The 21,129-nt window shown below is 44.7% G+C and overlaps 1 protein-coding gene and 1 long non-coding RNA gene across 9 annotated transcripts; one reads left to right on the forward strand and one right to left on the reverse strand.

The window, feature by feature from the left end:
• Positions 1-82: 82 nt before the first annotated feature.
• On the forward strand, positions 83-20,615 carry EXD2 (exonuclease 3'-5' domain containing 2). Of its 8 annotated transcripts, XM_019284838.3 has the most exons (10): positions 83-933; positions 1,037-1,195; positions 9,636-10,041; positions 10,963-11,219; positions 12,279-12,405; positions 13,146-13,471; positions 15,852-15,958; positions 16,202-16,337; positions 17,069-17,425; positions 18,196-20,615. In XM_019284838.3, exons 3-10 carry the CDS (start codon positions 9,703-9,705, stop codon positions 18,410-18,412), a joined length of 1,866 nt encoding a protein of 621 aa, XP_019140383.2. In that variant the 5' UTR covers positions 83-933; positions 1,037-1,195; positions 9,636-9,702; the 3' UTR covers positions 18,413-20,615. The 8 variants fall into 8 exon arrangements, with proteins under 8 accessions (XP_019140383.2, XP_039408622.1, XP_039408621.1 ...); XM_039552688.1 differs by having other exon boundaries at positions 83-1,195; XM_039552687.1 differs by lacking the exons at positions 83-933; positions 1,037-1,195 and adding an exon at positions 8,192-8,281.
• Positions 5,621-7,844, reverse strand: LOC109144384. Its single transcript, XR_002045139.3, has 2 exons — positions 7,759-7,844; positions 5,621-6,881 (listed from the first exon to the last, which is right to left on the reverse strand). It is a non-coding gene; the product is annotated as an uncharacterized LOC109144384 (long non-coding RNA).
• Positions 20,616-21,129: the final 514 nt, after the last annotated feature.

Below are 21,129 nucleotides of genomic sequence, written 5' to 3' on the forward strand. Positions count from 1 at the left end.
CTTGTTATGGTTATGATGATTTTTCTTTAGCCAGCCATGGCAGAGAGGTGTTAGACACTCCGCCGCTTCCTGATCCCGCTGGCTCCTCCCGCTTCCCTCAGCAGCTGATCCTCAGCTGCAGCCCGCGCCTCCCGGCCCGGCTCTAGCGTGGCGCCGCCGCCGGTTAACTCGCTCCTGGAGCGGCACGGGGGGACAGACACACTCGCCCCTGCGGGGACCTGCGGAGGGACGGTAACGTTCGCCACTCCGGGGACGGACACGTTCGCCACTCCAAGGACCTCCTGGGGCAAGGACACATTCGCCGCTGCGGGGACTTGCAGGGGGACAGACACACTCGCCGCTCCGGGGACCTTTTGGGGGAGGGACACGTTCGCCACTCGGAGGACCTGGCGGGGAACGGGCACACCCGTCACTCGGAGCAGCCGCGGGAGGACGCGTCCCGCCGCCGGGCCGGCTGAGCGACCTGTGCCGCCTGCGGCCCCGCGGCCGGCAGGGAAGGTGGCGGCGGGCGGGCAGGTGCTCCCGCAGAGCGGTGAAGGAGAAGGGAGCGCTCCGGAGCCACGGCCGGCCCGCCTTGAGATCCTGCGGGCAACCGGAGGGAAGATGAAGGGAAAAATAGTTCAAGTGCGGGGCCGGTTTGCAGTGGGGCTTGTCCTCTGTAAATGCTGAGTGATTTCAAAATTCAAAGCATTACGGCTTTAGAATTTAGTTTGGGTTTTTTTTGTTGTTGTGGTGGTGGCTTTCTCTATGATACTTTTTATGGGGCTGTCAGAGGTTTCATAGCTTGCTCTCTCCTGCTCCTTCCCGAGCAACACTGACCAAAGGAGGGTTGCCCCATCACGAGCAGTAGACCTTTCTGCAGCCCCAGAAGACTGCTGGAAGTACAGATGAATTTTCTTCTCTTACCCTCCAGTATCAACTAAACCCCAAAAGGTAGCTGGCTAACCAGGTGGACCTGATCTGTGTTGTCCTTCACTGTTTAACGGCACCCCAACCTTTACCTTACCGGGATAAAAATATCTTTTCTCTTTCACAGGACCCTGTACCTCTCTGGTAACATCTGATGCTGTGTCAGACAACAGGAGTGTCATTCAAAGAGTGATGTCCGTGAGGTGCTGCACAGACCCCCAGTCCCACCTTGCAGCATCTAACTGCATGCTGCCTGTGCACAAAGTGAGCTGCTTGAAACTTTCAGGTCTGTATTTCCCGATGGCACCAGTACCTAGGGAAGATACAGTTTTCAGAAAGTGAGAGGAATTAGCCTGACCATCCAGGCCATCTTTGTGTAGCACTACATCTGGAGTCTTCAAACTTTAAAACAAGCAGAGAGAAAAACCCTCCCTGACATAAACTGTGATATGGCAAGATGGCTGAGTACTGTTAAGACTGCTGCCATGTTCCGGTGACAGCTTTTCCATAGAAATAGAAATTATTTCATTATAGAAAGTCAGTTAAGTGCTTTGGGTTTTTTCTTGATTAAGATTATGGAAAGAGCATCAAATCCTGCATAAACCAAGCTTTTTATTTGACAACACTAGAGCCTTAATTTTAACACATAAAAAAAGTAAATAAAAAACTTTCCCTTCTAATTGGGAATAAAAAAAGAATGTAAGAAGTCGCTAACATTAACACATTAATATTAATAATTAACAGTGCTTCACAATTGAAGTACAAACAGAGCAGTTAATCTCTTCTGCATCTGAACTGTACAAAAGGGTCTTTTCTAGTTACAGTTGTTGATGGCCAACTATTGCAGTGTACCATGTCTAGCCACCCTCAACACAGAGAGGCAAAGACCCTGTCCATCATGGTTTGTGTTTGTTACCTTAGCTTCAGACACAGGTAAGCTTCAGACACTGCTATAAAATCATATTTTATACCTCTGTTGCTTGCATGCCATGACATTCTGCACCATTACAATTCTATCAGAAACTGTTGCTCACCTTTAAATTCCCGACATGTGGCTCATTTTTTTCTCCTTTCCTAAAGTACAGTTCAGGTTTAATATTTTTGAGTACCTTTGATTTCTGTACTGAAATAAATATGCAATATAATAAAATCTCCATTCTGGATCCAGTCTCTGGGAAAGCTGTGTACTTACATGGCCTTGCATAGAAATAAAACTATTTCCTAAGCCCCGAGTGCCAGGTTTTTCAAGAAAGATTTAACTGAGGGGGTTTTTTTTGCGGTTTTTTTTTTTATCACATTTGTAAGCATTCAGAATTTAAAAGAAAAATAATAGCAGACTGCCAATCTGTCCTGCTCAATGACATGACCATATAGGTTAAAAACTGTACTGGTAAGTATTCTTTAAATTAATTTTGAACATAACACCTAAGGAAGTTATCATAGCCTATACAGGTAATATCTTCCTTTGAAAAGAATGAGTTGCTGTGTTAATAATGCCAGAATGCTGTTATCTCTCCAAAGCACATACACTGTTGTCCTGAGTCATACTGAAGTAGCATCAGTGAAGCATCTTTGTCTACTTTAACAGGAACATTCTGCAGCTTGGAATGGAATTGATGTACTGGCAGTAGTTAGCCAAACAGATCAAACTTCATCAAGTTGCTGTTCTGTGGGACATGTTAGCATGTGGGGTGCTATACCGAGACTGAACAAACTGGATTGAGCCCAGCCAGACCCAAAGGGCGCGGGAAGCCAGAGTCTGTCTCTACACACTGCTTGAGCTGCTTAATTCTGTAGGATGTTTATATAGTCTCCTCCGTGTCTCAAAAGCAGCATGAAATCAAGCACAACAAATGTTTTGACTGGAATTTCAATAAGTAGGCAACAGAGTAGAGGAGTCAACTGGATAGGAAATGGGAGATAATGAACAGGACGGTGACTTGCTGTAGTCGCCCTTGGAAATGAAAGTAAGTAAATAATGTTTGATGCAATACGTAAGAGGGAACTAGGAGACTCCTTCAAATAGAGAAGTGATGTGGTTAGTGTAATGATCTATGTAAACAATCCTGGGTTGCAGTTTCAGAGTTGGTAATTCCAAGGCTGTGCAGGTCTCTCAGCAGTACTAAATTGATCTGGATCGGGTGTGGCCATGGTGTTACATTGCTCTCATATTAGCTTCTGTCCATGCCACAGAGTTTTTGTTCTGCCTCTGGAAGGACTGACAATAACTGGTCGGGGTTTACTGCCTGCTGGGACAAAGTTATCCCTTCGACATTTTTTCCAAACATATTTGAATTGGGAGAATCAGTTAAATTGCATTAGTTGTTCCCATTTGATGGCTGTGGTGTATTTGATCATTAATAGGAGGCCTACAGTCAGCTTTACTCTGTTGTCAGACTCTGGCATTTCCAGTGGTCAATGATTGTGTTAAGAGCTGTGTTGGTTAATGCTGGAGGGAGAGGTATTAGGGCAGCCTTTTATATCCGCAAGAGAACAAGGGTCTTAGCTGCAAGGATGGATCAAAAGACTTTGTCTTGGAGCTGCCACAGAGAAGTATATACCCTGGGTGCTAGGATCTACAAAGAAATTTCAGTCAGACCTGACAGTTGACAAACAAGCCTGAGTGGCAGGTAAACTGGTGATGCTATCCACGGATACTCACAAAGAAGATAATAAGAGGGCTTTCAGGAAAGAGTTCTAGCTCTGCTGAGGTCTAATTTCCTGCTAGTCATTCATAGAAGAGAGAAGAAGACTTATGTTTTGAGTTTGGGTAGGGGGAGATAGTTCTGGGGAAAGGAGCAGATCCAAAAATCATCTGCAGAGAGACATTAATTTATTTGTATTTCAGATGAGATAACTCAGAGATAATGTAGGAGGATAACAGAAGACCAACTCTCTGAGAGTCTGTCAAGCACTAGGAAGGAAGGCTTAAATAGGTAAAAAGTTTTTAAGTGAAGCATGGTTGTGTCAGGTGAGAAAGGATGAGCTTTAAATATTTTGGGGGGGTTCTGTTGAACCTTTGATTGGCTTTGGTTAATCCAGAGTGGAAACTGAGAAGTTTGGACACTGATAGTTGGATGTCTATGGAGTGAGTCAGAGAGGGTAATAAGGAAAGTGGAGCTGAGTCAAGGCTTTTATTAATTTGTTTATTTATACTAATATTTTTTGAGTGGAAATAGAAAGAAAGGGTAAACCAAGAAAACTATATAATATTTTAGCCACATCATTTTTTTAAAAATAATTTTGCTTGTGTAATTTATTCCCTCTAGTGAAAATTTGGTGGCTTCTGGGCTTTTCTCCTTTTGCTTACTTTCGTGCTTACCTTTACTAACAGAAAGGTAGGAAAAACAAGGATTGTTTTCTCAAATGTCTCCCCTTGGGACTTGCTGTTCAGCTATGTAGGTTTAACATGCAGCTAAGCCAATCTAATGATTTGTGGCCACTGAAAAGTGGCTTTATTTTTTTGTGGCTCTGTGTTCTGTCCCTTTCTTTGTCCTGATGCTACTTATTGGACCTGCTTGTCTGCCATGTGTTTATTTGGCTCATGGAAGTGTCCCAATGAGTGCCAAAATCAGCACAAGCTGGTCTGGAGTGCCCAGCTGGGAGATAAGTTTTGGAGATGGGGGATGTCATATTCTTAGCAGCCATAAACCGTGAGGCTGACTCAGTGTGCCTTCTGGACTGAACTCCTGGGGTAAGTTAAGCAGCTCGTCAAGAAATGGAATTGTGAAATTCATCTCCGTTTCTACATAAGCAATGGAAAGAGTTGGCAATGAAGGAAGAAATACGTTGATGATGATCGATGTTAATACAACTCATCCTCATGGGATTATCTGGCATCTTACACCTCTGAGAGAGTTTTTTTCAGATTCTTTGCAAAACCTGCAAACTCTGTCAGATCCCTGCAGTGAGCTACCACTGACTCATCTTTTGGCTTAGGATGTAGTTTCACTGAGATTGGCTGTATGATGAGTTAGTACAAGGAGTTAAACCAGAAGAAAACCCAGTTTTTTTCTGTGCTAGCTTTCTGCTTGCTTAATTCCTTGAATCAAGCAGGCACCAGTATTTGTAGAATTGAGGCTGGAGAAGAATGCTGACAGATAGAAGTGGGAAGCAGAACTGCCTTTTCAACGGAAGCTAAATCTTCCATCCACCTTGTTGCAGTGTGAGACTCCACCTTTAGGATGTGGCTTCACAGTTGGTTGAAACTGATCTCATTCTGACTTCTTCAGGAAAAAAACCCTACTGCCTTTCTGGTATCAACCCTGTTAAAACAAATCCTGCTCAAAATGGCTTGTTTGCATATGTAGTCATGGGGTTGCTAGCATTGACAGAAGGAAGATAAATCACATTAGGAGTTGAAATGTGAGTTTGGCTTTCTTCTGTAGCTTGGGATGGGGCCCCAAAGAGAGTGTTATTAATGAGCTAGTGGGGACTACATGCAGCTCTCTGCTCATTGTCTGCTACCAGCAATTTAAGTCTTCACTGGAGCCTCTCTCCTTTGATATTCCACGATCATTGATCTTCCTTTGAACACTGAGTCATTTACCCTAGTCTTCTCCCTCCTAAAGGATGAGCTAATGTCATTATAAAAATAATTCTTTTTTCTGTGATCAGCAGAACAAGTGAAGCCTGGTTTCCTATGGATTTGTCCTGATGTGGTACCGCTGTGTGGATTCTCATATGTATATTAAGCAGTGCCTGCACATGCTTACCGTTTTATCAGTGACAGCTTTATTAGGACCTGTTTCATCCATTTGGCATTTCATTTAAGTTACCTTTGTACAAATTCAGACAGAATTCAGCAATGGTTTAAACATGCTTTTATTGGCAAGGAAAGTGGGGGAAGTAATGGGACCCAGAGGCAGAAACACTAATATAGAGTAATTGCATAAGCCTTCTTTCCTTAGGAAATCAGGCTAAAAATTAATCTTTTGACAGAGACCTCTGCAGAGACCTCAGGTCAGGCTACAGACACAGAAAAGTAAATGTTGCTGTTTACCATATAAAGGCTTCCAGTTACCTGCTGTAACAGACTTCTTGTAAGGAAAAGCCAGCAATTGGTGTTTACTCAGTAATCTTCTCACCTTCAGCAATGTCCCTATCAGGCTTTGGGAACTTGGTTGGTTTGTTTGTTTGCCAGAGTGCACTCATGCATCAGTTGTTTTCATTTATTTTTAATTTAATCCTTATACTTACACTTCTATTACTTCAGAAATGAAGATAAATAATTTTTAAAAGGAAAACCTGGTATTTCAGATTTCTGTGTGAATGCCAGATTATCATGAAGGGTCCACCTACAAACAAGCTTTGTAGATTTGTTCAGTATTCTGTGCTTATCTCAAGCTCTGACAGAGTTCTCTTAAGAATGCCTTGCCTACCCCACAACAGGGCAGCTGGATCCAGGAGCCCATCTACAGCATTGTCTTGATTCTCTTTCCAGTCACTTGGGCCTCAAAATAAGTCTGTTGTGTTCCCAGGTGTTACCTTTTTCCCTTGAAGTAGTTTACAGATGGATCAGTTCCATGATTCTCGGACCCTGTCATTACAGAAATGTGGGTGGTGGAGCAAGGAAGCAGGGAATGAGCAGTCAATCACAGGTACAACAGGAAATGTGGGACTACCCATCTAAGTGGCAATCTGGGTTTATGATAGATTACAATGACCATACAGAAAAAAGCACTGTACCTTGAGGGATATGTGTGAAGAGAGAGGAAGAGAAACAGGCAAAACATGTCCATCTGACTGTGGGAATTCAGGTACTGCCAGACCCCTCCAGGTTTCTCTCCTGAGCATGCACATGATGCACTTTTCTTCTGAGCACAAGTCACATGAGAAACTTCAGAGTAGTGCTGGCTCCTGCTTGGTGACCTGCAGTTCAGCTGGTCAGCTGTGTCTGCTGCATCAGAGCCTAGGGGACAGATGGAGAAGCTGTGGCCAGGTTGTGACTGAAAGGGAGATGCAGACCTTCCCTATAGAGAAGAATAAATCAGAGACAAGATGTGTGAGTTACTGCAGTGAGATTGCAATGCTTTGTAACCACCAGTGAATTAATATAAAAATCTCTTCACTGTGGAGCAAGATCGAGAAGCTTTGCAGAAACACTTATGATACAGCAGCTGTAACTCTGAGGTATAAAGCATTTGTACATTCAAAATACAGATGCAAGTCACTGGAAAACAAAATTCTCTGATGCTACCCCACCACCAGTGAGACCTGATGTGGTCATACCATGCTGGCATATATCAGGTCCTTAGAACAAGTAGCTGCTTAACTTTTAATGGCCCTGTCATCTTATTTCTGATAAGGAGAGGGCATTATTTGCTCAGAAAAGTGTTCTGGAAAATCACTTCTGTTCCTTGTGAGCTATCAGTATGTCTGTACCTCATTCCTGAGTTAAGAAAAAAAGAAGGGGGAAAATAAATATGAGCTACAGACAGAAAAAAATACTGCTTCTATAGAAGATTTTTTCCCAATGCCAGCCATTAGCCGCTTTGTTGCACTCTTTGGACAATGTGTCTGCTAAATGCCAAGTCTCTGCTAGGGAGATCCTCCTACGCTGATGGGCAAAGTTAAAACAAAATTTGATGCTGTCAAATTGTTAAATTGAGTTAACGCAGCATTTCCCGTGGGCTCAGTCTCTAGTTCAAACACATGCAGCTAGCTGGAATTCTAACAGCACAAAAGCTGTGAGATACTGGGAATTGCAAAGGGATTTGAAGAAACTGGGTGCTCAGATCCTCTTATTTGCAACGGAATTTGGGGTGGAAACTTGTTTGCTTTTTGACAGTGATGGCCTCAAGCCTTGACGATCATAATCCTGAACACAGCAGCTGCCTGTATACTCACTGTCCGGGTTTTGTGGTGTCACACTTCCAACGTTCATATTTCTCCGCACACATGGGGGAAACAATTACTTGTCACGATTATTCCTCTGTTAATTTCTTAATACTCTCTATTTGATTTCCCCCCTCTTTGTTTTCTTCCAGTTTGCCACTTCGGAGGTGGCTGCGATTTGCTATTTATTTTCCTGGCTGCCTTTGTTCTTCCCATTCTCTCTGGCCCCTCCTGCCCCAGGGGCTCTCCGGTGCTCTGCTTGTGGGTGGCTGCAAACCCGCTTCACAGCCCCTTCGGCTCGCTCCTCAACCCCTACCTACTCGCAGACAACGAACCGCACTTTCGCTGCAAAAATCTCCCACAAAAAGAGCTGGCTTTTCAGTATTTTTGCCAGTATTTTGCCCTGGCTGAAGGCATGCTGACGCCTGCCCAGCGACACAGCCGCCCTGCCACCAGCTTCCGTACAACATGGCGGCGCCCACCGCCCACTCGCACCGCCGGCACAGAGGAAGCGTCCGCCACTCTTAGGCTCCCGGTGTGTGTGGCGACTGCCCCGCGGGGGGTTCCTGCAGCCGGACGCGGCAGTTCCGCGGGACGCAGGCAGCGGGCGGGTCGGTGGGCCCCCGGCAGGGCCGCGGGCGGGTGGCGGGGCCGGGCGCGGGGGAGAGGCTGCTGCGCGCATCCCGGAGAGACGGCGGCCGCGGCTGCAGGTGCGCCGGTGTGCGGTCCGGTGCGCCCGCGGCCTCCCGCATGCTCGCTCCTGGCGCCCGGGCCTTTTCCCAGGGTAAATAACCGCGACCGAGCCTAAAGCGGGCAGCGCCTTCGCCCTGGTGCCGAGGGGAGTCGTGGACCCCCCCCGCCTGCCCCCATCCCGCCGGGCCTGGCAGCGGCCCGGAGGAGCGCTCGGCTGCGGTCCGAGGCCCGCCCCTGGGTCTTGGCGCACCACTGCCGCCGGGGCTGAGCCGCGCCTGGGGTGTCTTATCGGGGCTTCTCCTGCCCCGGCGGGGGATCCGCACAAGGATCACAGGCACCCCCCGATTCCCAGAGGGGTAGGGGCTGTTGGACCGAGAGAGAGGCCATCGCTGCGGGCGGCTTCGTTGCAGCCGGTGTTCGCGCTCAGTTTACGGGGTGGCAGTGAAAGACCTGTTGCTTCGGGGGCGCTCAGGCAGGTTCCCGGGCCGTGCTCGGGGTGCTGGGAGTGGCTGCGCAGGGCTGGAGTAGCATCGACACCCGAACTTCTGCTTGCGGGGAAGAGTGCGCAAGGACAGCCCTTTTGAAACGATGCAGTGGGTTGGGGAGGTAGGGATGCAGAGACAGGGTTGATTTCAGTTTACTGAAGGGGTACTACGCTTCTGTATGATACAGGGACAGCTGTGTTAAAAATAGATGCTGCTGCTTTAGGGCTTTTCAATGCCTGAAGAGCTATTTGACCCTAGTATGGATGTGAATATAATGGACAAATGCCTGTTATTTACTAATGCGTGAACGGACATGCTTATTCTGCAGCAATTTCATTTTGGCCTTGTTTAGGTTGATCTAGTTCCAAACTGAACTAAAAGATGTTGATAATAACAGTGACTGGTTTATTCTTGGAATAGCAGAGTTTGTGGAAGCATCCAGTTGCATCAGTTTAATTTAATGGATTCCCTTTTAGGTTTTTAGTTGTGTGATCAACAGCAGTATTCAGTCTCCCCTTCCTGCCCAATCCATCACTGCAGCAGTCTGTCCTCAGGCCCCCAGTCTATCAAAGTGGGACCCAGACTTTTTTTCTATCAGGATCACAAGTTGTGGCTAGAACCTTGTTATGGTACCACTGTATGTGTTTAATGTTTCCAAACACATTTCATTATGTTGTCTTTAATTTCTGCCTCTCTCATTTTTCTCTGCAGGCCATGATGAAATCCCACAATGCTGTTTTGAGAGGGTGAGGTGAAGGGACAGAAAGGGCAATAAAAAATGGCCAAGCAAACAGCCGTGACGATTACTTTGGCAACCCTGCTGGGTGTTGCGTTGGGGGGCCTGGTTTTGTGGAAAGCAACCCAGCGTCGGAAAGGAAGAACATGCTGTAGTAGTCAGCAAGAGGAAGCAGCAGTAAAGTCAGAAGATGAGAAACTCATTAAGGGAGAGGATAAGAAGGTGCTTTCCTTCTTCAGATCTCCCACCTTTTCCTGGGTAGAGAGGACCCTTGGTGCAGACATAGTGATAGTTTCAGAGCAGGAGGTGTGGGATCATGTTGAACCATTGCTGAAGAAGGAGCTGGAGAAGTGGCCGGTTCTTGGAATTGATTGTGAGTGGGTGAGTGATCAAGAAGAGCCTCTCCTTCCTTTAGATTGCAAATTGCATGGGGAGATCATTGAAGGTGGAGTAATTCCTTTGCTGAAACAGGTACCACAGGACTGACTATTGAAACTGTGATTGTCTGTCATGGCAGCAGTGAAGTAGCTGCTAATTTTGATTGCTCTTACGTTTAAGTGTGCTAAGTTTTTAATTCACCAGATGTATTTATATACTGAGTTCCTGTGATAAATCGACTTTACTAAATATAGTAACGGTCATATAGCTAAATATAGCATTATGTGTTTTGTGTAATATCTCTTTAAAGGTGATTTACTAGAAGTAGCTTGAGCTTACACTATTTTAAATCCAGCTACATATTCAAGAAACAATATCTAAAGAACACTAAATCCAAAAAGGAGGATAATGCTGATATGAAGATAAAACTCCCTGGGACAACCAGAAAACAAACTTTCTCTTCTGCTTGTACATTTGCATGTGTGACATCTCAAAACAGGTGTAAAGTAATTTATAAAGCCTGGCTTTGCCACTGTTTTGACTGGAAATTTATTCACCCCACAGTCATTAGTATAAGCCACAGCTAAACAATGTATTTGCCATAAACATTTATGTAGCGGTTGGCTTTGTGCTGATGTGCATTAAAAAATATTTCTGATTTCTTCCACCAGCTCAGCTATGAAGGGGAAGGGTGAAAGGGGGAAAGATTCTCTTGTGAGAATGTGGCAAGGAGTAACTTGGGGACATTAATACTGTGAAAAAGACCACATAACTTGCAGTGAATTTTTAGAGACATGTAACAATACTTGACTGTATAAACCGATAAGTATTTCCTGCCTTCAGTGGCCTTTTTTGCAATTTGCTTCAGCTCCAGTATTACTAATAATACTGTAACCTGGACTCTCATTTTTTACTTCATTACAGGTATCTGTGGAGGGAAAAGCAAATCCTGTATCCCTGCTACAGATGGCTTCTTCCAGTGGCCTCTGCATTCTTGTTCGGTTGCCCAAGCTTGTTGCTAGTGGCCAGACTCTTCCAAAGACTTTGTTGGACATCATGGCAGATAGTGCTGTGTTGAAAGTTGGGGTAGGATGCTGGGAAGATGCTTGCAAATTACTTCATGATTATGGTCTTCCAGTCAAAGGGAGCATGGATCTCCGGTATTTAGCCATGAGACAGCGGTAAGTGCCCGAAGACAGAGGTAGCTCTGTTTGAGGCATCATTTGAGGTGGAAATATTTCTTAGGTGATTTGCATAAACTGAATGATATCAGGCTGGTATGTCTGGAATTCTTAGGGTGGCTTTAGGGTAGCTTTAGGGAATTGATAGCTGCAGCCCAAGAACATGTCATGCTTCTATTCTGCGATCTTAATGGAAATGAAATCTTCATGAGGATTTCATTTGCTAGTTGTGTCTGTTAGTCTTCTCTCACAGACTAATACCTTTGTGGACTTTTCTGTGTATTGTGCTTCAGCTTTTAAGAAGTCGAGGCACAATGATGTAATGCAGTGAGAGTGAACACTGTCAGCAGATATTTGAATACACTAGAATGCCTAGAAGTATGAGTTAAATGTGCCCAGGGCATGTAAGTGAACTGTTGAATTTCAAAATTTCTTGAAAAATTACTAAATAAGCCAGTTCCAGTTTTCTCTTTTAATAACAGTGCTTCTATGGGAAGGTTACAGTTATGATGCCATTTTCTTATCCTTCACTCTTCCTAAAACAATGCTTTACTTGCAGATATTCTTCACGTACAGTTATGTGTATGGCCGGGGTGTAGTGTTAGTGATCTGGGCCATGGGTTTGCTGACCTCTTGGTGCCTTTTTGGCACTGAGGATGGACTTCTTGTCTCTAGTGGCCAGGATTGTTCCGAGTCATTCCTGGCTCTTGGGCTTCTCATGAATCCCTTGGACAGGTGGTCCATCACTGTATGATGGACCTCTTTAGTTCAGAATTGAGTAGTTGAGAGCCAAACACTTCAGCCTTAAATGTTACTAACTCCCAGCCTTGCCTGCTTTGCATATTGCAGACGCAAGATAGTTACTAAATCTAGAAAGGACATTTTAGTAGAAGGGAGGGAGAGGGCCTGTAAAGCTGACAGGCAGTTGTGTGCTGTTTGAGTCATGCATCGTGTGCATTGTGTTCTCACAGGTTCAGGCTCTATGAGGCCAACTGAATTTGCATGAGTGTATAGTTCAATTTTTAATATGTTTGTTTCACTTTCTTTGTTGAACTGAAGGAAGGATCTACTTCGCAACTGCCTTAGCCTTAAGTCTTTAGCTGAAAAAGTCCTGAACTTCCCGCTTGACAAGTCTCCTCATGTGCGTTGCAGCAACTGGGAGGCAGAAGAACTGACACAAGATCAGGTGTGTCCTCCACTTCAACTTACTGTTTTGGGAGGAAAAGTAGCCTTCTTAGTAGAGAAAGAGGCTTTACAACAGGGAGATCTGAGCCTATTCAAATTATACCTCAAAACCTTATGTGTGACGTGGCCTAAAGTTAATTTCAGGCTCACGGCCTGCATTTCCCTCCTTTTCCATGAAGATAATTTTCTGCTATTCTCGCTTGTTTTCCTTTAGTCCTGAAAGATCTGTGAGGCAAGATCCCTTGAAGAAAGGCTTCCAAAACCTCACCTTTTTAGTATTTTCTTCAGTCTGTAGCAGTCGGGGCAATATTAGAGAGACACTGGAAATCTTGTTCACCTTCTTCAGAGCATTGTGTTTTCCCCGACTGCTCAGTTTCTTTAATCAAGCTGCACACGCCTGCGGTAGCAGTGACCGGTAGAGGGAGTGGCAGGACAAAGAACCATGCTGAGTACTCGCAGCCAGTATGCCAAGAGGGAACTTTTTGTGAGGGAGGGATTGGTGGGGTAGGAGGATGTCTGACCTAAGTATATTTGCAGTCCCTTGCAGTTCCTGGGGGCACTACCCCCGGGTAGTGGGGTGTGGTGATGTTATGAAAGTGCCACTCAACTGGCAAAACTTCATGTGAACTTCAAAAGGAAATAAATCCAGCTTCTGGCTTTACTGTACCAAATGCTGAAGACTGATAATGTTTGGGAGGATTTGCTGTTTGTCAGTATCTCAATTTCTGTGCTTTTCTGCAGGTTCTCTATGCTGCTAGGGATGCCCAGGTCTCAGTGGCTCTGTTCTTCCATTTGCTGGGATTTACCAGCCTCCCTGCTACATCTGAAGGTGAAAACTCTGTCACTGCTTGGGAGAAAGCACGGGGAAAATGCCAGGGCTTGGTGGATATCCCATTTAGAGGAAGAAAGAGTGGCAGCACAGGAGAGGAGAAGAGTGGAGAGGGGCGTTCCCCTCAGAAAACAAAGAATCGGAAGTCTTGGGTGAATGGCCAGCCCTCTGGCAATCAGCAAATGAGAGATCCACGGAGGCAGAAGCGAAAGCCTCTGGGTGTGGGATATTCTGCAAGGTGAGTATATGAGCACATCTTACTCTTTGCATTGCATATGGAAAACTTTGAGTGTTGCCTCATGCTCTAGTCATTAAACAAAGTAGATCATATGAGCTAGGAAAGGGAACACAGGCCCTAACAGTCATGGGCATCAGATCCTGTTTCTGTTTTCCTCATTTTCCTCTAGGTGGTATTGCAAGCGGGGGCAGCACTTAGATTTCTACTTAGATCATGAGCAAGTTGAGGTGTTGTATTCAAGTTTTCCCTTCCTTTCTTCCCCTGCGGAAGCATCAGCCAGAGAGCAGAGTTCCAGCAGGAGGCAGTTGGCTGTCCAGGTGTCATTCTTGGGTGTCCAAGGTGTCCTGAGCAGGGCCAGGAGTTGGACTCGGTGATCCTGGTGGGTCCCTTCCAACTCAGCATGTTCTATGATTCCGTGATTCTACTGCTCAAACAGCTGTGTCCTGTCTCCTCCAGGGAAAAGGTGGCACAGAGCTTGTGCTTTCATCAGGATCTGCCTCGTGTACTGTTGTTTGTCCTTTGCTGTCCCATGTCACTGTGACCACAGAGATGGCAGGGCTGAAAGCTAAGGTTAACAGGGGTAAGATGTTATACAAGGTGTCAGAGGGAACAGGAAGGAACAGCCTGTGGTAGCAGCAAAGTAGTGCCCTCCTGTGCTGGCCAGGGGGCGAGAAGAGAGAATGGTGCTGCTTTGGCCTTGCAGAAGCAGATGCTGCTGGATTCAGGATCACCATCCTTGCAGGCGATTTTTTGGAGCTAATCCTAAATTCTTACAGGCTTTTGCTAGGGAGAGTTCAGTGGTTTTTAAATTTAAAACAAGTTGAAAAAGTTGCTTTAAGCTTAATGCAGTGGAAGATGCAGGGTACTGGTATGTTTGGTTTTGTTGGGATACAATCTAATAAAATTTATCACTGGACATAACTAAAATTATATGTAATTATCATTGGGAAAGAAAGTCAGACATTTCTGTATTTGTCTTCTTCTATTTATTTGATTGGCAATGGAGAAACTTTAGTGTAGTCAGTAGTATTGATTTCATTAACAGTCATTAACAGTATTGTGTTTTACAGAGCAAGTCCCTCTTTTTTTTTTATATGGAGGCTGTGTAATATAAAACAGGAGGACTGCATCTCATGGGAGGATTAAAATTCAAACAAAATTACATTCCAAGATAAATTGAGATCTCCCCATATTTGTTTATTTATTTTTTGTTTTTCATTGTGCTTGACTTCATGAGAGATCTGTAGACTCATTGTTTTTTACATTATTTACAGCAATGTGGCTCTGGTCTGTAATAACACTGGATGTGGTTTCAAAAGTCAGTTTTCACTCTTCCTTTCTGTTTAAGTCTGTTTAGTTTAAATGTTTATCCATTTAGAGTTGGGAAGTACTGAAATTATCATAGTGACTGAGTTGAACTGTTGATGCTCAGTGGAGGGAGCCCTCCTGTATCTTTCGTTGGGTTTTTTCCCCTCATGGACCTCAGAAGAAATAATTTTGTCAGCTTACATAGCCTGTGAATCAACCTTTTTAGCTGGTAGAGCTCTGCTGAGTACTAATTTGTACAATCTCACTGTAGAGAAGAAAATACACTTTTCTACAGTGTATTGTGACATGTCTGACCAGTTCCTCCCAGGTCATCTCTGAGCCCAGCCTGCTTCACTCTCCAATTTTGTTTGAAGGAGGTTGGCAGAGTAAGGAAACATTTTCTGCAAAAAAGAGCCCTTCCACACACTGCCACAAACTGCCAGAGACTGCTCAAGCAAGACTTCTTGTCACTGCCAAAGGGTTGGGGCCTGTGTTTGAGGGCATCAGCTCAGCTTTGTTGCTCTCCTGAACTCATATGTTCGAGTTCTCAGTGCTGCAAGAGCGTTTTTGGATCATTTCTCTTGGGTGAATGAAGTAATTGCTATTCACACTAAGTTTTAGAGAAAATTTCATAATAAAACGTTAAAATTCAGGCTTAGGCAGCCGATCCTTGAAACTGCCTTGCCTGTAAGTTGATGCTGTCTTTGAGCTTACTCTTAGCTCATCATCCTTTGTGACTTCAATTCTCTTTTGTTTTCTAATGCAGTTTTTTTTAAAGGCTGTCATCACTGACGGCATCTCTTGAAAATTGGGATTCAGAGTTACAATTCTGTTGGCAGCAGGAGAGCAAAGATGCCTTAGAGTCAATTGCTGAACCCTGTATAAGTTTTCAGATGTACTGCTTCCCTTAGCAGCAGCCTGTGGAGTCTCAGCAGCCTCAAGTGTGTGTTAGGGGTACTCCTGTGATTTGGAGGAGGCCACTTGAACTGCATGGTGACACATAGGGCTGTAGAGAGCTCTGGAGTTTTTTGCATGCTATTATAGTTGCTGTAATACTGCCGTTGTTTCATAGAAAATCTCCACTGTATGACAACTGCTTCCTGCATGCACCAGATGGACAGCCCCTGTGCACTTGTGATCGCAAGAAGGCTCAGTGGTATCTGGACAAGGGGATTGGAGGTAGGCATACCAGTTTTCCTGTTGATATTTGAAATACAGCTTTCTCTGTTCTCTCTCCTATCTCTTCTCTCTCTTCTTCATAATGGAGCCTGAATTTTTTTGTATCCTTTCTTATTGGAAATACTGTTAGGGATTCAGTACATTGTAGTGAAGTGAAGTGAATTCTTACATTGTAGCATCGTTATTTTAGCTTTCCAATGCAACTTTGTCTTGAATATTTTCCCTTTGCCTTTATCCTTTTAGAGCTAGTTAGCACAGACCCATTTGTTGTGAAGCTGCGGTTTGAGCCTTCAGGACGTCCTGAGTCTCAAGTTGATTATTATCTGACGGTCAAAGAAAACCTCTGTGTTGTATGTGGCAGGCGAGAATCCTATATTCGGTGAGTTGTTTCATGGATTGGAGAAAAATGCATCTTCTAAAACAGGACTGAGGTCTGCATCTAGTTTGGCATCCAGAAGCTTGGTTAGCGGCCTGAACCATTGTGCTTGTTCATATCCTGGATGGGACACTGAATGTTCTGCAGTTGTATGGCTGTGTGAGACACCGAAGAGACCAACCTTTCCTCTTATAGAGGGAGGAGATACTGACCCTGGGAGAGATAAAAGCATATGGAACATGTATGTGCTGTAGTTTGAACGCTGGGGGCAGCAGTGTGCTGACACACACTGGGTGGGGGGCATCCCCTTCTGAAAATAGCTGTACTACTACTTCCACTATTTAGTCCTTATATTTTTGAAAGGTTTGGGTGAGCCTAAAGCTCATGAGGTCCAAAAGAACAAGATTTTTGTCTTTGTCTTTTTGTCTGCTACTGATTAGTTGAGAAGTATGCTTCTCATAGTGCATTACTTGATTTTTTTTTTTTTTACAGTATGAATCTTTAATTGAAAGTGATGAATTTTTGGAAAGGAAACAAGAGAAATGCAGAAAATCTGTAGAGAGAACTACAAATGAAAAGAATAAAAATAATCACTTTCTGTACTATGAGTCCTGGTAATCTTTGTTTACCTGGACTTTTAGTTTTAATTTACCCTTTCTGGGGCAGAAGGAGGAGGAACTGGGGAGCAGCAGCTCCAGACAAATGCAATGAGCTGTCTGTTTTGTCTTCTCTAGGAAGAATGTTGTTCCTCACGAATACCGAAGACACTTCCCCATCCAGATGAAGGACCACAACTCGCATGACGTACTCCTACTCTGCACATCCTGCCATGCTATCTCCAATTACTATGACAACCATCTCAAGCAGCAGCTGGCCGAGGAGTTTGGGGCCCCCATCGGCTCCGAGGAAGGTGTGCGTCTCCTGGAGGACCCTTTGCGCAGGCAAGTGCGCTCGGGGGCGCGAGCCCTGCTGAATGCAGACAGCCTGCCTGACCCCCGAAGGGCAGAGCTGCTGCAAAGCATCAAGGACTTCTATAACACAGAGACAGTCACTCCAGAGACGCTCCAGGCAGCAGCTGGTCTGGAAACCAGGTATAGCAAGCCCATGTAGGCTGGATGTAAGGTTTATAGTCATTTATGTTGCATTTCTTACTGGGTTTGTTTTTGTTTATACCCGTCTCCCCTCAACCCACCACTGGTCTCTGAGCTGCAGCTCTTCTTTCTTTCTCTTTTTCCTTTCCTCCTCACCAGTCTTCTGTTCTTGCTCTTCATCTTCCCTTCCAACATTTTATACTTCTTTTGAAGGACAGATCAGGAAAAGAGTCTGAAGGACAGTCATATCGGAAGTCTCCTCTTCTTCACTTTTTCAAAGCCTCCCCAAATATCTTTTCTTAACAAGTGTCTAGTCTCTGCATGAAATGAGTATTTTCTCCTTGTTATGCTCGCTGTTGTTTGTAAAGTGCCGATGTTGTAACTCAGAGCCTATCCAGGCAGGGAATTAAGTGACAGGCTCAGTGCTCTGGAGGGTCATATAGTTCTTGCCTTGAGAAATTTGCAGTCTCCTGAGGAGTTTATAATGGACCTTAAGAGCTTTGTTTAGTGTTGCTGTAAAAGAAGAACACTTTCTCAGTTCAGAGAAACCAGCTTTATGGTGTAACTGTGTAGCAGAAAGCAGTCTGGCTTTGAAGCAAAGCTTAAAACTCTTCCTCTTGGTTAGCTTACCCTCTGTCTGTAATTAAACTCTGCAGCTGAAAGTATCTTCAATGTCTTCGATGTCTTGTCTTCAGTCTTGTTCACTGGAGACAGATCTGGAGTCTGACAGTGGGCTTGTGTGAAAATAAATTGTGCTTGTGTCCTGGCAGGATCTGCAACGAGAGCTACATGCCACATGGACTGAAGGTGGTGCAGTGTTGTGCTAAAGGAGGCCTGCGCTCCCTTATGCAGCTGGAAAGACGCTGGCGGCAGCATTTCTTGGACAGCATGAAGCCCAAACACCTCCCAGAACAATGGTCAGTGGACCATAACCACATGAAGCTGATCCAAAAGTATGGGGAGGATCTTCAGATCAAGCTGTCATGAAACTAACTTCCTGGACTCTGGATAGTGTCTAATGGACATAATGTAACTGAAGATGGAAGGACTACTTTTATTTCTATGTCTCTGCTAACACCTGGGGCCTGGGTTTGCAAAAAGGCAGCAGTAGATATGCCAGATTTGACAGAGTTAAATTTGACAGTTTATAGAGTTAAATCCATTGACTTGAAGTTTCAGGTGGTTTGGAAGTTTAATCCTAGTCTGTCACTCACCAGTTCAGTGGAAGAATGGTATGATAAGGGAATTTGTCTTCTCAAAGTGACTATGAAGAATCATCTTCTAGCCCCCAGGATGTCTGATGCCTCCAGACCATCTCTTGTAATAGAGTGAGTCCAGAGAGAGGCAACAAAAGCACAATAGATGAACATTTCCAGATTTTCTGACATACATTTATGCCCTTGGCTTTACCTTGGGAGTCTTCTTGATAGAAGTCTTTGTTTTCAGTGCAGCTGTACTCGTATGAGTTCTTCTTAGAGAAGACCCCCTGCCAGAGAGAGATTCCTTGTTTGGAAGAAGCAAAGAAACCTTACTTTTTTTGCAGATGCTGAGCTGTACCAGCATTGCAGATAGGCCTCAGCAAGTTTTCTGGTGGCAAGTGCCCGATGAGAAATGACACTCTGGCAGTATGGAAAAACCCATGTTAAGTCTTTTGTTAACCAGCTTCCAGTAACAGAGTTCATAAAAAATGGTTTTCCTAATTCCGCTTGTTTGTCGTGAATAGTGTGCTCACGCGTGCAGGGCTGTTACAGAGACGGGGTGGCGTAACTCCTGTGACTGGAGTGTTGGAATGGAGGGTGCAGGCTCTTCAGGAAGAACAGGCACTGGCAGCAAGGAGGAGGTGTCACCTTACTATGTCAGTGACTGGCTGGAGTGCACAGAGCTCCATCTGGAGTGCATGGAGCTCAGCCTAGGGATGGAGGAGGAGTCAACCAAGAACTTATGGGTCAGGATTAAAGGGAGGGCAGGGACAGGTGACAGCGGGGATCTGCTACAGGTTGCCCAACCAGGAAGACTTGAGTGGATGAAGCCCTCTATAGATAAGAGCAGCCTTGGGTTCACAAGGCCTGGTCTTCATGGGGGACTTCAGCCACCCCATATCTGTTGGAGAGGCAACACAGCAGGGCATAAGGAGGTTCCTGGAATGTGTTGATGACTTTTCCAGAAAGCCAGCTGCATCGTGGTGTATCAAAAGAGGCATGACCAGGAGGTCAAGGGAGCTGATTCTCCCCCTCTATTCTGCTCTCGTGAGACCACCTGGAGTACTGTGTCCAGCTCTGGGACCACCAATATAGTAGAGCAAGTCCAGAGGAGGGCTACAAAGAAGGCTGGAGCACTTCTCCTATGACTTTTTACGCGAGTGTGTAGTGATAGAACAAGGGTTAGTGGCTGTAAACTGAAAGAGGCTAGGTTTAGATTAGATATTGGGAAGAAAGTCTTTACTGTGAGGGTGGTGAGGCACTGGAACCGCTTGTCAGGGAAGCTGTGAATGCCTCATCCCTGGAAGTGTTCAAAGCCAGGTTGGATGGAGCTCCGAGCAACCTGGTCTAGTGGAAGGTATGCCAGTCCCTGGTAGGGAAGTTGGAACTGGATGTTCTTTAGGGTCCCTTCCAACACAAACCATTCCGTGATTCCATGAATAGCTCTTGGTGAGTACCTTTTCATATCGGACTGAAATAAGGACAGGTGTCTTAAAAGAGATGAGAGGAAACAATTGAAGACCAGAAGCTTGTAAGAGATCAGACCACACATGGCAAAAAATGGAAAATCTGATGTTCGGTACCTGGATTTGACATGTGTGGTGGTGAGCAGGTTATACTTTTTCCATGCCTGTTTCTCTGTCTCTAAAATGGGACTAATAATACTTAACTATCTCACAAGGGTGTTGTGAGCCTTAATTAATTCATGTTTTTGTAAAATGCTTTGAAAATATAAGCTAGTGTGTGCTAATTATTATTGTTGTTTTTTAAAATGTGCTGCTGTTTAACTTCCTTAAATATTCACATTTTTTGTCTGGTGCTAGACCTTAGTTAAAGATAACTTTTTAAAAATGCATACTCCTTTCTGTAAAAATCACTTTTGGTTATTTTGATTGCATGAGATGAGTGTGCTTCTACTGAATGATGAAGCTATGCTCAACTTTTATACCTCTCTGTAAAGAAGTTTCAGTAAAACCCTTATCTTCACACTACTGTGTATAGCACAGTTGACCCCTGTTTTATTACAACATTTGGGCAGAATCCTGGACCTGCTGTGATTGTGGCTGAAACTGTCCCTTATCAGATAATTCAAGAAATTTCACAGGCCAGGGGTAAAAACCCTATTTGTGGCAGAGACTGTTTGAGATAAGTAGGAGCCGTGGAGAGAAATGGTACATTAATGCTATCCCAGAGGAGCTGCAATAGCAGCACGAGGAATCACAGGTTCATGATAAATACTACTTATCACAGAGCTGCAAATGAGATCAATTTCATTAGAAGGGCAATATTTTTTTCCTGTACCACTGGCAAGTCTTAACAAAAAGTCATCTAGCCAAATGTGGTATGTCTCTGTGCTCATTCACACAGCTGATTATAATCCCAGCAAGACCTTCCTGGCTACAGCAGCAGTTTGGATATAACTATTTCTCTCCAAAGCATTTTGAGTGTGTGTTCAGATAGCGCTATGTCCTGTCTCCATCTGATCAGGATGTTGAGAGCTTTCTG

The sequence above is a fragment of the Corvus cornix genome, chromosome 5, assembly GCF_000738735.6.
Source record: "Corvus cornix cornix isolate S_Up_H32 chromosome 5, ASM73873v5, whole genome shotgun sequence".
NCBI lineage: Eukaryota > Metazoa > Chordata > Aves > Passeriformes > Corvidae > Corvus > Corvus cornix.

Coding starts and splice junctions, on each gene's coding strand:
- EXD2 (XM_039552688.1), top strand. CDS start 9,703: ATGGCCAAGCAAACAGCCGTGACGATTACTTTGGCAACCCTGCTGGGT. Junction 11,220..12,278: donor TATTTAGCCATGAGACAGCG/GTAAGTGCCCGA, acceptor GTTGAACTGAAG/GAAGGATCTACTTCGCAACT. Junction 17,426..18,195: donor GCAGCTGGTCTGGAAACCAG/GTATAGCAAGCC, acceptor GTGTCCTGGCAG/GATCTGCAACGAGAGCTACA.